The sequence below is a fragment of the Brachyhypopomus gauderio genome, chromosome 16 (genome assembly GCF_052324685.1).
Source record: "Brachyhypopomus gauderio isolate BG-103 chromosome 16, BGAUD_0.2, whole genome shotgun sequence".
Lineage (NCBI taxonomy): Eukaryota > Metazoa > Chordata > Actinopteri > Gymnotiformes > Hypopomidae > Brachyhypopomus > Brachyhypopomus gauderio.
This window is the reverse complement of record NC_135226.1, coordinates 19,605,059-19,622,801: the sequence shown is the minus strand read 5'-3', so window position 1 is coordinate 19,622,801 and position 17,743 is coordinate 19,605,059. Positions and strand designations below refer to the sequence as shown.

The following is a 17,743-nucleotide window of genomic DNA, read 5'->3' as shown; positions in this document are numbered from 1 at the left end:
GACCCCAAAAGAGAGAGAGAGAGAGAAAGAGAGGGAGGGAGAGAGAGAAAGGGAGGGAGAGAGAGAGAGAGAAGGGAGAGGAGGAGGAACACTGCGTCTGTGACACCTCTGTGTAAATATCAGGACAGAGAGAGACGGGAAGAACATAAAGACCCACAAATCCCCGGCACTGGCGCTAACCTGCAGTGGAGCGCCGCTCTGCTAGCGTGTGGAGACTCTGTCTTCAATCCTGTGGGAGCCGCAGTCACACCGCACAATCCCCACTCTGCAGGAGAGAGAGGGGCGATCGGTCCCGCCGTTTGGTACGCGTGCCTGCGTGTGATCGGCAAGCAGAGTAGGTGGAGCCCGGCCGGGTGGAGGCGGCCGGCGTGTGTGTGTAGCGGGAGCTGCAGTAGAGGCTGGCTGGGGGGAGGGGAGGGCTCTTAGCTTGATCACATCTGGGGAGGATCATAAACGCTGCTGCACACACCAGAACACTGTGGTGTGTTATAGCACACACTCACCCCCCCTGTACATCATACCACACTGTAACTGCACCTTCTAAACTTTGCCCTAACACCTTGCAGTTCTCTTACTGCTCCTCTTTGTCTCTTCATCCTGATCCAGTTTGTCCATCATGTCACAGGGGACAAAATACGTAGAAGACAAAGCCAGGAATTTCCTTTCCTGAAAGTTTTACATCAGTCTGGACAACAAGCTCAGAAACATCACAAATATTCAATAATGCAATAACCAGTTATGTGTGCATACTATATGTTAAACTGTTAGTCCTATAACTTTTGCAATGCAACATCTATACTCTGATATATATATATATATATATATATATATATATATATATATATATATATATATATATATATATATATATATATAGACCTTTACCTACTCTAGTCATTATATATTCCTGTAGGTCAATGTTGTCCTTAGCAAGTCCTTGTCCCACTTTATAGCCACCTGCTACCCTCACTCTCGGGGGGGATGGGTCCAGGCTGTGGGCCAGGCCAGGGGAGGTGTTAGGTTCTGTGATACAAGTCTTTTCTGGTCCTCTGGAGGTGCCATCTGGTTCCCGCAATAGAAGGTGATTGGACGCACGGCTGTGGAGGGCCCCACGAATCTCGGCTGCCACGGAACTCTTCGTCCAATGAGAGGGCTGCAAACGATGGCATGCCGAAAGATCCCGGGACATATCCGAAATGCTACGTTGTCATTATTAGCGCCGCACCGGCCGCACTAGAATGGTGTAACTCAATTTTTGCTGCAAATGAATAATTACAGTGTGTTTTCGGGTCACACACGGGTGTCGTGTCCCCCCCCCCCCCCCCAGCACAGCAGGCACAGATCCAGTGACCTTTCGACTTGGACGGGAGAGCCGTGTGTTGGGCTGGGGGGGAACGACACTGCAGTATAGCTGCGGATGCTGCACGGTAGCCCAACAGTGCTGATGTGCTGCAGTCCAACAGAGATAGCAGTGCTCACACCTCACACGGCACAGATACAGTACAAGCCAAAGAGAAGGTGCATGTCTGAAACCCAGTTCTGTCAGGATTGCTGGAGTGTGTGTGCGTGTGTGTGTGTGTGCGTGTGTGTGTGCATGCCCGTGCACATGATGGATCACCATGAATAAAGCTGATAAAGCTAAGTGAACCTGTGTGTGTGTGTGTGTGTGTGTGTGTGTGTATGTGTGTGTGTGATTATACCCTACATACCCAACATTCCTATTGGATAATGTCAGGGGGAAAAAATCATGTTTTTATCTGTTGTTTTACAATAAAAAGATGATATTGTGTGATGTATTTAAGTATTTAAGATTTAATGAAAGGCACACCGTATCAGTCGCCTCCACACAGACACATACACCCCCCTCCGGATCACACAGGAACCGTTGTAATGCAATCTGTAATGCAAACGGGATAACCGCTAGGTTTAGAACTGATAGAGAGAGTCCGAGTGAAGGGGGGATGAAAGGATAGAAATCAGTTAAAGGATGGTAGGCGGAGGGATGGAACAGAAGAATGGAGAGAGGAAGGTGGAGAAGTGCATGGGTGGTGCCGTGTAAGCGTGAGTTTGGGGAGCGTGACAGGGTAGGAAGACTTTGGGACGGGACCTCTAAACTCCCAAACAAAAATAATCAGATAGTGAGCACAAGGCAAACGGACACTTGTACGGTTTTAGTGTTTCTGAAATTCAGGAATTTAAACAAGCTTGGATCACTTTTTTTAAATCTCTGGAGCAAAAACCTCTGGATGAAAGCCATGAGGACAGCAGGGAAGAGTGGAGCCAGGAGGAGGAGGAGGAGGAGGAAGCAGGACTCCAAACTGGAGGGGTGGAGGAAACGTGGGGATACACGAGGCGCTGGGGACGACAGCGGGAGGATGGAGAGGCAGCAACAGTGGGACCGTGAGACACAAGGACACAGCAGAAGGAGAGAGTTCAGGACGGAGACAGAGAGAGATCAGGACGGACACGGAGAGAGATCAGGACGGAGATGGAGAGAGATCAGGACGGAGACGGAGAGAGATCAGGACGGAGACGGAGAGAGATCAGGACGGACACGGAGAGAGATCAGGACGGAGACGGAGAGAGATCAGGACAGAGATGGAGAGAGATCAGGACGGAGACGGAGAGAGATCAGGACGGAGACGGAGAGAGATCAGGACGGAGACGGAGAGAGTTCAGGACGGAGATGGAGAGAGTTCAGGACAGAGATGGAGAGAGATCAGGACGGAGACGGAGAGAGATCAGGACAGAGATGGAGAGAGATCAGGACGGAGACGGAGAGTGCTCAGGACGGAGAGTGCTCAGGACGGAGAGATCTCAGGACGGAGAGAGCTCAGGACAGAGAGATTTCAGGACGGAGAGAGCTCAGGAGAGAGACGGAGAGTGCTCAGGACGGAGGTCTTGTGAGTGTCTTACACTGACCTCAGAATTCTTTCAGTCATCCATTTTTTCTCTGCTCCACCCCAACCCATCTCAGCCAAGTGTCACATTTCTCAGAATACTTCCTCAGGATCCTTCCCTCCAGAGAACATCCCCTCCCTCCCTCTCTCTCTCTCTCTCTCTCTCTCTCTCTCTCTCTCTCTCTCTCTCTCTGTCTCTCTCATTCTCTTGCTCTCCATCTCCTTCTGAAAAAGCATATACCACAAGGCCTGAGAGCCGGACATGGTAGTCACCTTCGGCAGATACATTTGAAGATTTTAATCTGAACTATATTTTAAAGGAAAAATTTGTACAAAACAAATACCAGCTTGTGCTTGACACTAAAATCAACAAACGCTCTGGACTCAAAGAGTAAGTGAACCATTTTTCTATCTTTTTTCATTATTTCCTGTTTGTTAGAAATAAGTGGGCTTGTGAACGGCATAGATCGATAGCAGCTAAAAGCATGTCCTCAAAAGTGAATACAGTGGCTTATGAAGTGACTTCAAATGTTTTAAATTATTTAGATGGCATGTTATATTTCAATAAAACTTAACTTTTATTCCGAGTTCTTTACAAATAAAACTTGTATTAGTAAGGAATTAGCATAGTCAATTAGTTATATTATAATTATATATTATATTAGTTATATACCGGTATATATATATTTATAAAATGTACCAGTGATCATCAATTGCTTATAACACTATATTGAAAAAAACAACCCTGAAATAATTTTATAGTCACATTCTAAATAAAAATGTATCTTTCTTTCTACTGGTCTAATTAATACATTAAAAAACTGTAACTAGCTTTGTCTTAAACTTGTTTTAAACTTCACAAATCTCAAAAAGAATGCGAAGAATGTAAATAATTTTAGTGAAACTGAGTACAGAGAATGTCTAAAGAGGTTCATATTATTTTCCAGTTCTGGTACACCAAAGCATTTACATAGCAACATAAACTGGGTCACTCACAGTGCAGAGTAACTTATCTTTTACTAAGTGCAATGTAGGTTACTGATGCAAGGTACCACAGTGGAATTAAATCAAGAAAATCTGTGTTCTAAAACCTCTAGAAATATGCAGCGTACACCCCCAGATTAACATGCATGTACATACACTCCCTCAAACACACGTTAAACACACACATGTGCACACACAACTCCTGGTGGGACGTTTTGCTGACTTGGTGTTTGTAGGTGCGCGGAAGCACAGAGAATGTGTGTAAAGTGCTTCTGCTCCGCTGCTGCAGACCGCAGTGAAGCTCTTTCCTCCTGGACGACCTTGCAGACTGTACTGCAGATGATATCTGTTCCGCTGACTCAGTCTCGGCACCAGCCGCTGCTCAAACAGCACATGAGGCTGAAGAGTGAGTCAGCCCCCCAAAAAACGCCACTCTTCTAGAATTTAGAAGACACTTCAGCACCTGTAATTACAGTAAAGCGAATATCGTACTGGCAGACTACTGGCTGTGATCCGTTACGTGTTGATGGGTTAGACTGCTGCGGATTACGCCTGATCTCTTCCTCCACATTGTTCTCTTAATAGATAGAATAACATGATACTGCTTTTGTCCCAGTGTCCACTGTCACTGTGAGTTCTCAGGGTGCTCGTGTTATTGATAATAATGAGAGGTGTTTGGTTACATCTGGGCCGTGGTTTCCGTGGGAGAAAGCACGGGCTCTTCTTGATGCACTAGCTCTGTAAGACCAGTTTGACGTGAAGATCTCACTTCTCCACTTCCATTATCTGCCCCGTTGCACTTCCTCCTTAAGTGTTTAAACAGGAGATGTTGTCTCACTTAATGTTTCTCGTGTACTTAATGAGAACGTTGCGTAACAGAATATGAGCATGCAAGTTCCATATGAAACATTTTCACGAGGTTTTCACACAAAGAGCGGGATGCGGCGTCGTTGTCAAGGTTTCCAGGGAAACGGGATGTTTCCAACAGAGGTGCTTCGTAAGCTGTGCAAGCAAAAGCCTGTGTTCTGCACAGCTGATGAAGAACCTGTGTCTGCTGTTGAAACCTTGAATACTACACAGCACGATATAGTGGCGTGTGTGTCTGTGTATATTCGAGCAAGGATAGACTGCACATGTGTCTTTATACATTTACACTAATTTATTTAATTACTCTCAACAGTACATATATTCCACTAGTGCAAAATCTCTTTACAATCCATATCCCAGCAAAACTCATGCCTGAATGTGTATATTTCAAACCTGGTGTTAACCTGGCAGTGTCCACTCACTCTGTTGAGTTATTCAGGGCTATGCAATATACTTTATTAATATTAACATAATCTCATTCCATACCATATCCATACAGGATGCATCATTTCTCAGTCATATAGCCACTTAAAAATATCGTGTGAACAATGCAAACAAAATCATGCACTAGATAAGGTATATAAATATATAACATATTTTTAACATATTCTCTTAATTCAGCTATGTGTCACATGTGCACTTTAAGTTTAACACACCACGGCTGTACTTATTCTGATAGGGCGTGCCGTTTGACTATCAATACAGTTACGGTCTCCTCTCTGATCGGCGTGCAACCTCACATCAGGGCTGTCACTGTAACCCCGGCACGCTGTGCGTTTGATGCTTTTCAGGACCTTTCCTTGATTCATCAAAGCAAATCGTGACAACGCTCCTACTGTGAATAATTTTTGAGACAGACGCATAAATCTGTCAGACTGAAATGAATATGTGGTCATCTGTATGATAATGACACTGCTGCTAAAGACCAATAATTATTGTATGATGCACACTGTACTGCACACATTTCTGTGCAAAATGCATTCCTGTATACATGCCTGCACATGTATGACCTGGTTTGTTCATAATAAATAAATATTTTTAGAAAATAAGCAGTTTCCAAAATGCAGTTTCCAAAATATAGAATGCTCATTTACTAAGGAATGGTATAATGGGTATTTCGTGGATATGGTAACGGTAATATAAAATCATGATATTTCGCTCAAGCCTTTTGTATTCCATTTCACATTTAGCATCTTGAAACAACCACGTATTGCACAATTCCATCATGTTGCAGGCACCCACGTCCAAGAGAACACAGCAATAAAGTAAACAAGCAAATAAACAACCACTGGCTTCATAATTATGACAAACTACTACTAACAATGCTTAAACATCGAGTGTCAACAGTAAAGTACATCTTATAATAGTCTAAATATAGTCTAAATGCAGCCATTATACAAAAACAGTAAACTCAACATCAAACAAGTGAATAAAACATGTAAGACGGTACATTTCAGTGGGTGCTACTGTGGTTTGTCCACTACTTAATTGACGGGACCAGCTCAGCAACAGGAGGACATAACATGAGATTTACGGACTGAGTTACGGACTTTTCTCATGGTACGCCAGAGACCTCGGAGCGTTACAGTAAGGGCTGACCAAGGCTTAATAAAAACTGTATATAAATAATAAACTGTATATTTGCTAAATTATTTCAGTATTTGAATGTAATTCTAGTTAACAAAGCCAGGGTGATGTTAAATTAAGTAGCCACTGAAAAGAAAGATTTTATATACTTCTGAAAGGGATCATTAAAAAAAACGTGTTCATATCAGTTTTTAGTTCATCTCATTCTTTGGTACTGTTTACCTGCTTATCCAAGAACTTTTTTCTTGATTTTACTAAAGTGCAAAATATTATGTTGGCCCTTCTTTCTCAACCTTTACAATGAAACCTTTTTAATCGATATTAAAATTATAATGTTACAAATGGCTAATCAAACATTTTTATACCTACTTACTAGAACAACTAGAGAGTTGTGGGTAATTATTAGATGCCTATGTTGCTACTACTGCTAATTATCAGTCTATTTAATAATTATTTGCAAATTTATAGAATATAAATTCAAAGCCAATTACCCATTATTGACATAACAAGTAGCTAAAATTATTTAAGTGATCAGATCCAACATTACATTTTCGGTTTTGCTGAATTGTTGTATTGATGATTAAGTATAAAATTTGAGTTAGCTGAGGCAATGAGGCAGCTAGCTGTAGTTTGAAACTACAAGTTCTGTAGTTCTGTAAATACAAAGGTATGTAGTTCCTGTTCAATATGTATCTTAAAAACAATCTATTACCAGAAAACTTGCAGATTTGAAAAACCCATACCATTTGTATTGAGGATGAAGCTATTAGCTGATGTGTACAACTTTGTCCCTAATAACAGTTTGAATCAGTTACAGAGATAGTCAGGTGTTCTCATTTTTAGTTTTCCTCAACAAAATGTGATGCATACTTAAATTTTAATGTAGTTACTACATTAACTATGCCTGTGTGAATACTAGTACTGCAAACATGCATTATGGTTTTGTGCACTAAAGAACTTATTTTGATATGTCATAATAAATAATCTGATTATTTGTTTTATAATACTTAATTTATATAACAATTTTTATGCAGCCTTAATTAATCATCTGTGCATATTTAGTATATTACAAATTCTCTCTACTGCTATTGTTTTTACAAACTGGAAGTACTAATGAGAAGAAAACATATAATACTGTTGGAGTACAGCTGCGTACAGCATGTTCAAATGTACCGTATGAGGTGTCTCCATAACAGGAGCAGTACAGAACTCCTCAGCAGAGATTTGCTTTTATCTATAAATATTAGAATATGATAGAAATAATTTTGTTTCAATGCTGTTCCCTGAATGATTATCATATTTTATTGTCAGGCTCTTTTCCTACTTACTTGTGTATGTTGCTAATTGTACAGTCTGAGAGTGGGTGTGTGTGTGTGTGTGTGTGTGTGTGTTTATGTATGCGCGTTTGATGTACATTGTACGGGAGTGTTTTCATTTTGGATTTTGTAAGTCAGGTGACAGTTAAATATTCTGCTGGAGACTTTCCTGTCCTGTCACCACAAGAAAGAGCATAACATGCTATAGAAGTGAAAACAGGCGTATCGCCCTTACACACACACACACACACACACACACACACACACACACACACACACTCATACACATACACACAACCACACACAGAACGACAAGAACGTTTCTCACCAAAAACAAATTAATACAGCATTGGTATCCAGACAAAAAGTCTTACAAACATTAATAAACATGTAACATTTTGGCAGCAGTAAGTGTAATGTGCTTCAACCTTATCAATAATTAGAGAGTGAAGTTATAACCCGTGCCCGTGATAATCTCTTAAATATCAGACAGCAAATGCCTCGGCAGTAACTGGAGGACACACAATAAGAATGTCACGGAAATGTGTGGGCGTTTGTGTCCCCACCTTCTTGAGTGTCCTAAACATTAATGTCATTAGTGGCAGCATGTTACGTGTGCAGATCTGCACGGGCACCAGGGGGCGGGACCCAGGCAAGGGGGCGGGGACCCAGGCAGAGCAGGCTGAGCTTGTCCAATGGGACGCGTTTCTCAGCTGGACAAGAGAAGCAAGTCCCACGGGAGCCGTGCAGTCACAGGACGATGGTTTCAGCAAACTTCAATATACATATTCAGGCAGGGCACAAATATGTCTGCAAGAGTTGTAGGACAATGTCAGAGCAACCCATGTGAAATATGCAAAAGATATTTTTGTAGGTACTGTGCATGTTCCCTAGAGTGTGAGAAACACCTTCAGAACATTTGCTATACAAACTGTTAATTGATGAGAAAATGAAGGGGAAAATGAGGACATACTAATTACACTAGCACGAGTCACGGATCTGTGAAGGTGGACTGTATGGAGGAGAGTGACGGAGAGGTAAAGTGTTCACTACTACCTTAACATCTTAAGTGTTCACTACTACCTTAACAGAAGAGAAGAGAAGAGAAGAGGAGAGGAGAAAAGAGAAGAAGAGAAGAAAATGAGAGAAGAGAATAAAAGAGAAGAGAAGAGAAAGGTGGTATGTCATGTTTTACCAGTACATGAGGGGTGGGTCTCCACCAGACTGTAGGCTGTCCAGGTCAGGGTTAGAGTTGTCTGTTTGATTGAAACCAAATATAAAAAGGAGAAGATATGGTGACCCTCCAGTATTTTGCTACCATTAAGAATTGTTCACAAATGTATAAAAAATCTATAATGGTATTGGTAGCAAAACTGATATTCATTATTGTATACCTCCATCATTGTGTGAAGTCAGTGAACAGTATAAAACCTTTTTATTTGTCAAAGAATATAAAGGATGATATCTACTCTAATACAGTGTTCTCTATCTACATGGTCTACATCAAACGCAGAAATGTTTTGTGTTCTTGCACAAAAAACTGGATAAAATCATTTTATCATCTGAATTTACTGACAACGGGCAGTAAGTGAGTTGCCCATATGAAACACCCGTTTACATTGGGCCATGGGGAGATATTTACCTTTTACTACCTATTAGTGCTGCAGCATGTGGGACAGTACCCAGGACACAAGGACATCATGCAGTGCACTATGGGAAGAAAGAAAGGGATGGAAGCGGTTCTCACTTGGTGCCCTCCTCCGTGACCCCTTCTCCATCGGTTTTGCCTTCCTCCTCCATCTTCTGTTCATCAGAGATGAGTTCCTGTTTCTTATGCCTGCGCACACACTTCACCACCACCATGGACAGGATGAGCAGGGCCAGCATGCCACCTATCGAGGCTCCGATCGCCACGGCGATGGTGGAGTCCCGCGGCGGAGGCACTAAAGGTGAAGCACACATGCACACACACACACACACACACACACACACACACACACACACACACACACACACACACACACACACACACACACACACACACACACACACACACACACACACACACACACACACACAGTAGAGTTGGCCACAGGCCCAGGCAAAAAGGGCATCAGCTGGTGACCTATAATGGTGATCACATATTTTTCAGCTGAAGCATAACTTTATTTGTAATAGCAAATCATTTAAACAAAGTTGAGGATTTAATGTTTGATGTACATCAATTCTCTCAATTGTTTGAAATGGTTTAAATCAGCCACAAGCTTTGAGGAACAAAGAGAAGCAGATAGGTGACAAACCAGCACGCTGCAGACTGCACTGTGGTAAGACTGGTCTCACTGGAGTGGGTAAGACACACTGCAGACTGCACTGTGGTAAGACTGGTCTCACTGGAGTGGGTAAGACACACTGCAGACTGCACTGTGGTAAGACTGGTCTCACTGGAGTGGGTAAGACACACTGCAGACTGCACTGTGGTAAGACTGGTCTCACTGGAGTGGGTAAGACACACTGCAGACTGCACTGTGGTAAGACTGGTCTCACTGGAGTGGGTAAGACACACTGCAGACTGCACTGTGGTAAGACTGGTCTCACTGGAGTGGGCAAGACTCACTGCAGACTGCACTGTGGTAAGACTGGTCTCACTGGAGTGGGTAAGACACACTGCAGACTGCACTGTGTTAAGACTGGTCTCACTGGAGTGGGTTAGCAGACTGCAGACTGCACTGCATTAAGACTGGTCTCACTGGAGTGGGTTAGCAGGCTGCAGACTGCACTGCATTAAGACTGGTCTCACTGGAGTGGGTTAGCAGGCTGCAGACTGCACTGCATTAAGACTGGTCTCACTGAAGTGGGTTAGCACGCTGTAGACTGCACTGCGTGAAGACTGGTCTCACTGGAGTGGGTTAGCACGCTGCAGACTGCACTGTGGTAAGACTGGTATTACTGGAGTGGGTTAGCATGCTGCAGACTGCACTGCGTTAAGACTGGTCCTACTGGAGTGGGTTAGCAGGCTGACCAGAGAGGTGTCGATCACATTTGTTTGTCTTAGGGGGGACAGGGCCAGCGCTGTGTTTTGTTGTCCTGCTGATCTGATATATACTTACACTCAGTCACTACGTTCAGCTGGATGACCCCAAGGCCCTGGACACGGTCTGGAGGATTTCGCACGTAGCAACTATAGATTCCCTCGTCTTCCAGCTGCACATTTGAGATGGTGATGGAAAGGTCGTTTTTGTCCAGGTTCCCAGCAAACTTTACTCGGTCCCCAAAACGGTCTGACCTCAAAGAAGGCACTCTGTTCTTAAAGGTCATAAACTAGGAAAACAGACCAGACTCATGTGAGTGGGGAGGAAACACTGCTTCTTCATGGCAGTCCTCTAAATCATGCTTGAGTACCTGCTTGAAAAGTGGATTTTCTGATTTCTGATTTTCTGATTCTAATGACACACACGCACAAAATTCCGAGATTATACAGAATTCACATGGCCAAGACAGGTGTCAATTCCAGGTTCAGAAAGTAAAAGTCCTCACCAGTATTTTGCTCAGGCTTCCTGGATTGTGTTGATTCCACTAATTTTACCTGGATTGCACTAATTAGAAAATCTAGCAAGCTTGAGCAAAATCCTGGTGAGGACTTTTACTTTCTGAACCTGGAATTGACACCTCTGCAAAAAACACAGTCAGTAATCTGCCCAACACTGAGCTCACCATATCCTCTGTGTCATTTGCCGTCTCCTTGTATGTCCAGTTCATAGAAAACTTGCTGGTGTCGATTCTGTAGCAGGACGTGAACGAGCAGGAGATCTTCACCATGGTGCCATTCAGCGCATTGATCTGCTGCGCCACGAGAACGTCCATGGCAGTGACGGTACAGGCTGGAAGACAAGGGAGTCAAACTCGCACGGTTCCACCAGTACTGCTCATGTCTTCAGTCTGTGAAGTGCAAGGCTATTACAACACTGATCAAACATGGACCCAAACATGGACCCAAGGTCACTGATGGTACCAAATTGCTTTTCCTGCGACTGGGCAACGCATTGTTGAAATTATTATAGATTTCATAACTGTTATTCATTTCCTACTCACACAATGTCACTACAATGTCTTCATAATCCAGAAACATCTTCGATAAGATGGTGACATGTCATTAGCATATAGCTAATATACATCAACAATCATGATAGATAGATAGATAGATAGATAGATAGATAGATAGATAGATAGATAGATAGATAGATAGATAGATAGATAGATTGATTGATTGATTGATTGATTGATTGATTGATTGATTGATTGATTCCCCAGGGGTGAATTAAGAGGGTGTTACTGTAGCAAGCAAAAGCAAGCACAAATATATAATATATTAGAATTCAAACATTTGTGATTATGTGTGAAATGTGGATATTTCCTGAGAAACAAAACCAAACCCAGCAGTGGAAAAGGCTCAGCACTGAAGTGTGTGTCCGGTATGCAGAACCACACCCCGTCATCCTGCAGCATATCTGCACTACAACACACACTGTCCAAGCACACGGCTTACGCGGTTCTTCTTACAGTGCGCTCACATGACGGTTCTACTGCAGCTCACACACACATGCACACACTCCAGGGTTATGCAATGGGTGCATTTTATGTAAATGTGATTACCAATTTAATTGTTTCTCTCCCTCTTCCTCTTTTCTCCTCTCTCTCTCTCTCCCTTCTACTCTCTCCCATTCTCTCCATCGCATGGTTATTGTCATCTAAGTGAAACCCTAGACTTCCTGGAGTAAACGCTTATTAAAAACAGACTTATTAAAAAACAGACATAGACAGCACAGCAGCAGGGCACCTATACCAGACTACTTGACTGTGTGTGTGTGTGTGTGTGTGTGTGTGTGTGTGTGTGTGTGTGTGTGTGTGTGTGTGTGTGTGTGTGTGTGTGTGTGTGTGTGTGTGTGTGTGTGTGTGTGTGTGTGTGTGTGTAAAACTCTGCAGCACTTTAGTGGGACAGCATCCCAACACTACTGCAGTTATTCTTCATTAGACAAGCTACATCCCGCAGGACTAGCAGTACCTTCAACGGGCCCCTCCCTCTCTCCCTCTCTCTCCCTCCCTACCGCTCTCCCTTTCTCTTCCTCCCTTCTCTCACTCTCTTCCCTCTCGCTCTCTCTCCCTCCCTACCGCTCTCCCTTTCTCTTCCTCCCTCTCTTCCTCCCTACCTCTCTCTTCCTCCCTACCTCTCTCTCTCCCTCCCTACCGCTCTCCCTTTCTCTTCCTCCCTCTCTTCCTCCCTACCTCTCTCTTCCTCCCTACCTCTCTCTCTCCCTCCCTACCGCTCTCCCTTTCTCTTCCTCCCTTCTCTCACTCTCTTCCCTCTCGCTCTCTCTCCCTTCTCCTCTCACCATTCTCTCCTCTCTCTCTCTCCATCTCTGCATTATCCTCTCTGGTGCATTTTATCTCTCCCTCTGCTCCCTTTCTATCTCTCTCCTGTCTATTTCCCTTCCTTATCCTCTCTCAGCACCTTTCTTTTACTCTCTCATTTCTCACCCCCCCATCTCCCCCACACACAGCCGCCATCTCTCTCAACCCCAAACGCCGCAGTCCAGCAAAGCCACTCCCTCGAAAGAAGAAAAAAGTGTCCTTTCTCACTCTGCACCTGAGAAACACACACACACAAAGAGACACATGCACACACAAACACACACTGCTTCTTTGTCTCTTGTGTCTCTTAAGACATGGACAAATTCACATGCTGTTCACATGTTATAGAAATCTGCAGTTCACATGTGACCTAATGCCATCGTCTCCTGTGCTGTTTTAATAAGAGTCCTCACATAGGCACGGGCACATGTGTGAACCCATACGTTCACACTCGGCTAGGCCAGCTGCTGATATCAATGTCACAGCACACAGTCTTTCCCCTTCATGTATATTTGGTGTTTACCCCTCAGTGCTGGCCCCTCCCAGAGACTCCATCACAACGAGGTTTGGAAGTGGAAGCTGAAAATTCATGTTACCTTGGCTAATAAATTACAATTAATCTGGAGTGCTCAGCGACAACACACACACACACACACACACACACACACACACACACACACACACACACACACACACACACACACATATATATATATATATATATATATATATATATATATATATATATATATATATATATATATATATATATATATATATATATGGGGATATTTATGCTGAACTTGTGTTTGTGTGTTTAATTTCTTCAATCTCTCTTCAATATTTCAAAATTAGATCTCCCAGAGCTACAAATGATAGTACGTTTTTACCTTTATGTAAAAATGTGGCCTGATTTCTGAAGCTTTCTGCAAATCAGACCCTCTATGCCTGCTGTCCTCTTAGAGTGTCCGCCCCTCTTCATAATCCCAAGGTAAGTCTAAACGCGAAGCCCCACGCACCAAACACACTAAGTCACACTAACGGCAGCCCAAATTCTAGATCACAGAAATGTTAACTTCTACCCAGGGCTCAGAGACCACAATTACAGTCACACTGATCTATTCCTGATGAAACCACTTTCAAATGAGTGGTGTAAGATACCTTGACCTGAGTGGGATTGTCCATGAAATGGGTGCATCGTCCATACGTCTGACTGCAGGTGACTGCAGTGTCCCTGGACGGAGGCAAACCCAATTTAGCAAGTGTCCTACGCTTTGGAAAACCTGACGGCAGCACACTTCATCAGACGGTTTATTCTTGGGAAAGGGTGATAATCTGCCCTCTACTGGTCAGCAAAGTACACTTCCATGTTCTTTAATTAAGTAAGGCTACAATGCTGACTGACTGAGAAACAGATATCGATGTCTTGTGTTTATGTTTCAGTAATGTTGGAGTTTGCACATCATGTTTCATTGCTGTCTTCTGCCTCGCTACAACAGGCATTTGTTTTATTATAATGTTGCGCTAAGGTGTTTGTGTCAGCGGTGCGTCATGGTGGGAATGAAGCTGTCCCGTGTTCCCTCCGGTGGGACTTGGAGGTATTGCAGTCGGTGCAAGAGATTCTGATCAAATTCGGCCGTCACAACATAATAGGCGCGTTAATTTAAATTTTATTTATTTATTTTAAATAATTCTACACAACCTATCCAGAAACCTCCCAGAGCTAGTCCTGATGGGAACACAGGTAAGTTACTTGTGTTAATGCCTCTTGAATAGAATTTAATGGTCAAAGCCTGACACGCAACCGATTTTTACCTAGTCTTAAATGTGTAGGTAAATGGTAAAAAGATTATGCTAAGAATGCTTTTAAAATGCTTTTAAAAAATAATATTAACAAGTAAAGGGCAAATGTTTTGCTGTAATATTTGGCTCCTGACAAAAGTCCAAGTTAAGCAATCTCAAAACCTCAAGGACAAAATCAGCATCTTAATATCGTCCAGATGATGATCCTCCTTTAAAAAAGAACCCTGTGGGCGAAACTGAACACAGTCATGTGAGCTGTAAAGCAGGCAATTACAGACGCCAATAAATTGGAAGTGGCTATAGTAATGTACCATACTGAATCATCTAAAAGAAGTGATACCTATAAATCGGCATTTAACATCTTTCTTGTACACTAGACGTTGCTGAACAAGTAACAGGCACGTAGAAGAGAAGAAATAAGAAAGACAAACACTTAAAGCACGTCGAGGTTTTCGACATACGTATTCATCACCAAACGCAGGGCATTAGATTGAGACTTTTACTATCGTCGAAGGTTACGACGTAGAAACGTGTTAAAGCTGCTCAATTATAATGCTTTGGATAATATACTAAAACTGTATTTAAAAAAAACGTAATTTATGTTAAATTGATGTCACAGTGTCCTTCGCATCAGATCATGAACAGGATGTCATTTTGTGTGCGGCGCTCGCGCGCGCGCGCGTGCACACAGACACACCAACAGCAGGACACTAAAAACCCCAAAACGCCAGATGCAAAGGCAAATATGACCTTCTTTAAGAAAGATGGCACTTACCCCCGAGCACAAGCACTGCTACACAGAAAACCTTGCTAAGTGAAGTCTCCTGCGATTGCCACAAACGATGCATTTTTCTCCCTACAACGGAACGTTTCCTAAATTATTCAATAAATTACTAAAGGCGTCTGTTATTTTGACATATACATATAAAAAAAGCTAACTGATATGGATTTTTTTTCAGTGCTATGATATGGCTGGCAGTGTCTGTAGCCGTAGAAATGGTTGATTTTATGGTTGTGGAAGCTCTTTGCTCGGAGGCGGGATCTGAGTCCAGATCTCTCTTCCCTCTGAAGGTCGCTCTCTGCCACCATTTACGAAGTAATACATATTATACTGGCTCATAACTTTAAAAAGCATTTAAACATATAAACAATGTTACACCTTAAAGACGAGGCTTTGGGGGAAATAAGCAAAATGATTTATGGTACATTTTTATGTAATTTTAATAATGTATTTCCTTCCGAGCTATGTTCTAAATGATCTCAATCTAATGATCTTGGAGCAGTAAGTGTAGATGAGACTATACCGCACTACAAAATGGCCTGGCGTGACTGACAAAATGCATCATATGAAGTAACATATGGCAATAAATATTAAAAGAAAGTGTAATTTAAACAGTAATAAAATAATATTAATTGACCCTAAGTTTTGTTTCATTTCGGATGTCAAACGGTATGTATGCAGCAGAACATTACAAAATACTGTTCTTCGCTTTCATTGTAAACACTGTGGCCGTTGCAGCTAAACTAAAAAAGAACTACGTTTGCACCAAGACCCTCATTCCCGTCCTCCTCAGTAGCAGGGTGAGGGAGAGGAAAGGATGAGAGAGAGAGAGAGAGAGAGAGAGAGAGAGAGAGAGAGAGAGAGAGAATAACACATCAGAAGTAGGGACATACCGCTCAGTGCCTGATAGCGAGAGAGTGATAGTAAAGGGATTGAGTGGACAGTCGAGATAAGAGGGGTTGAGTACAACAGCGCAAAAATGGCTTTAGATTGTTATTATTATGGGGACAATGGAGGGATGTGGGTAGAATGGTCTTTCAAGCCTGCTTCGTTTTGACTGGTATCTTTCCTCCTAGGGAAACACAGGGAGAAGAAGAAGGGATGGGGACTCAAATAAGACTGGCCCTGTTCAGCCACAAGCGGTTTGGTGTTCCTCCACCAACCTCTCCTCCCTCACTTCAGAAAAACCAGTGAGATTATTGTGGAGTACAGGAAACCAAATACACACACTCACACACACTCCTGTTCAGATCAATGGATCTGAGGTAGAATCTGGGTAGCTTTGTGGGTGTCCACTGACCACTGAGGATCCTACCAGGACTTTCACGTCGTGTTTGGTTTAGGTGTTTGATTACGAAAATGATTCTATAGTACCATATGCTGCTCACCTGCTCATCTCCTGTTGTTCACCGAGTGTGAACCGATTTCTTCCTCAGTGAAGTCTCTTGCTGTGATTTCAAATGTTACTTAATTAGTTGTTTAATGGTTTTCATTCATAAAGTGCCATTCCTGACTCTTAACAAAGCTTTAGGGTTGCCTGGTTTCACCTGCTTGTTCTGTTTTATCATGAACAAAGGAGCCATGAACACCATCAAATAGACCCACAGTAGCTCCAGCACACTGTGAACACTGTGCTTCTCTTTGGCTATTAGAGGTACCACGTCGTTTTTCAGAACAAACTCTGCTATGGTTCCTCTTGAAGGTCTGTCTTTCATTGACCTTCCATGTGCTTTAGGCCCTGTACATGTCTCTGCCTTACTGCGTTACAGCCTCCAACTCTGGGCACATATCGCACCATCTTGTGTATTTAAACCTTTTGAGTTAGTTGTGGCTGGCTACTGCTTGTTTTGCTCAATCAGCTAGCGTCCGTGTCCAGGCGAATGAACGTTTTATACGGTTTTTTTTTTTGTTCTTTGCCAATTCTGGTTTGTGCTTATTTCACACAATGGTTTCTTGTTAAGTAGTGTTAGCATTTGTGTACCTGGTCGGTAGCCTGTGTTTGTTTCCCCAAGTTCCCTTTAGTGGCTTAGTTTATTGTTTCTTCAGTCTGTGTTAAAGTTTTCTATAAAGTTCTCATGACAATAGGCAGCAAGATGAAA

General features: G+C 42.8%; 2 protein-coding genes and 1 long non-coding RNA gene across 4 annotated transcripts in view; 1 reads left to right on the top strand and 2 right to left on the bottom strand.

Moving 5' to 3' along the window:
• scn4ba (sodium channel, voltage-gated, type IV, beta a) overlaps positions 1 to 409 on the bottom strand; it is a 28,678-nt gene extending 28,269 nt beyond the window's left edge. Inside the window, exon 1 of the mRNA XM_076976734.1 lies at positions 181 to 409. The gene's annotated coding sequence lies outside the window, so the exon portion shown is untranslated. The remainder of the gene's footprint in view (positions 1 to 180) is intronic.
• Positions 410 to 2,015: 1,606 nt separating this feature from the next.
• On the top strand, positions 2,016 to 11,050 carry LOC143477881 (uncharacterized). Its single transcript, XR_013121656.1, has 3 exons — positions 2,016 to 3,291; positions 8,746 to 8,833; positions 9,469 to 11,050. It is a non-coding gene; the product is annotated as an uncharacterized LOC143477881 (long non-coding RNA).
• Positions 5,035 to 15,871, bottom strand: scn2b (sodium channel, voltage-gated, type II, beta). 2 transcript variants are annotated; one of them, XR_013121655.1, is made up of 6 exons: positions 15,639 to 15,870; positions 11,366 to 11,532; positions 10,762 to 10,972; positions 9,402 to 9,597; positions 8,850 to 8,910; positions 5,036 to 8,464 (listed from the first exon to the last, which is right to left on the bottom strand). XR_013121655.1 is itself a non-coding variant. In XM_076976735.1 (5 exons), the coding sequence occupies exons 1-5, from the start codon at positions 15,709 to 15,711 to the stop codon at positions 8,901 to 8,903; spliced, it is 657 nt and encodes a 218-aa protein (XP_076832850.1). In that variant the 5' UTR covers positions 15,712 to 15,871; the 3' UTR covers positions 5,035 to 8,900. The 2 variants fall into 2 exon arrangements, 1 of the variants encoding a protein (XP_076832850.1); XM_076976735.1 differs by having other exon boundaries at positions 5,035 to 8,910; positions 15,639 to 15,871.
• Between the last annotated feature and the right edge of the window lie 1,872 nt (positions 15,872 to 17,743).

Excerpts from the sequence above, each read along its gene's own strand:
- scn2b (XM_076976735.1), bottom strand. The coding sequence starts at position 15,711 with ATGCATCGTTTGTGGCAATCGCAGGAGACTTCACTTAGCAAGGTTTTC. Across the intron at positions 11,533-15,638 it reads AGCAGTGCTTGTGCTCGGGG|CCTGTACCGTCACTGCCATG; the intron begins GTAAGTGCCATC and ends CTTGTCTTCCAG. Across the intron at positions 10,973-11,365 it reads CAAATGACACAGAGGATATG|TTTATGACCTTTAAGAACAG; the intron begins GTGAGCTCAGTG and ends CTGTTTTCCTAG.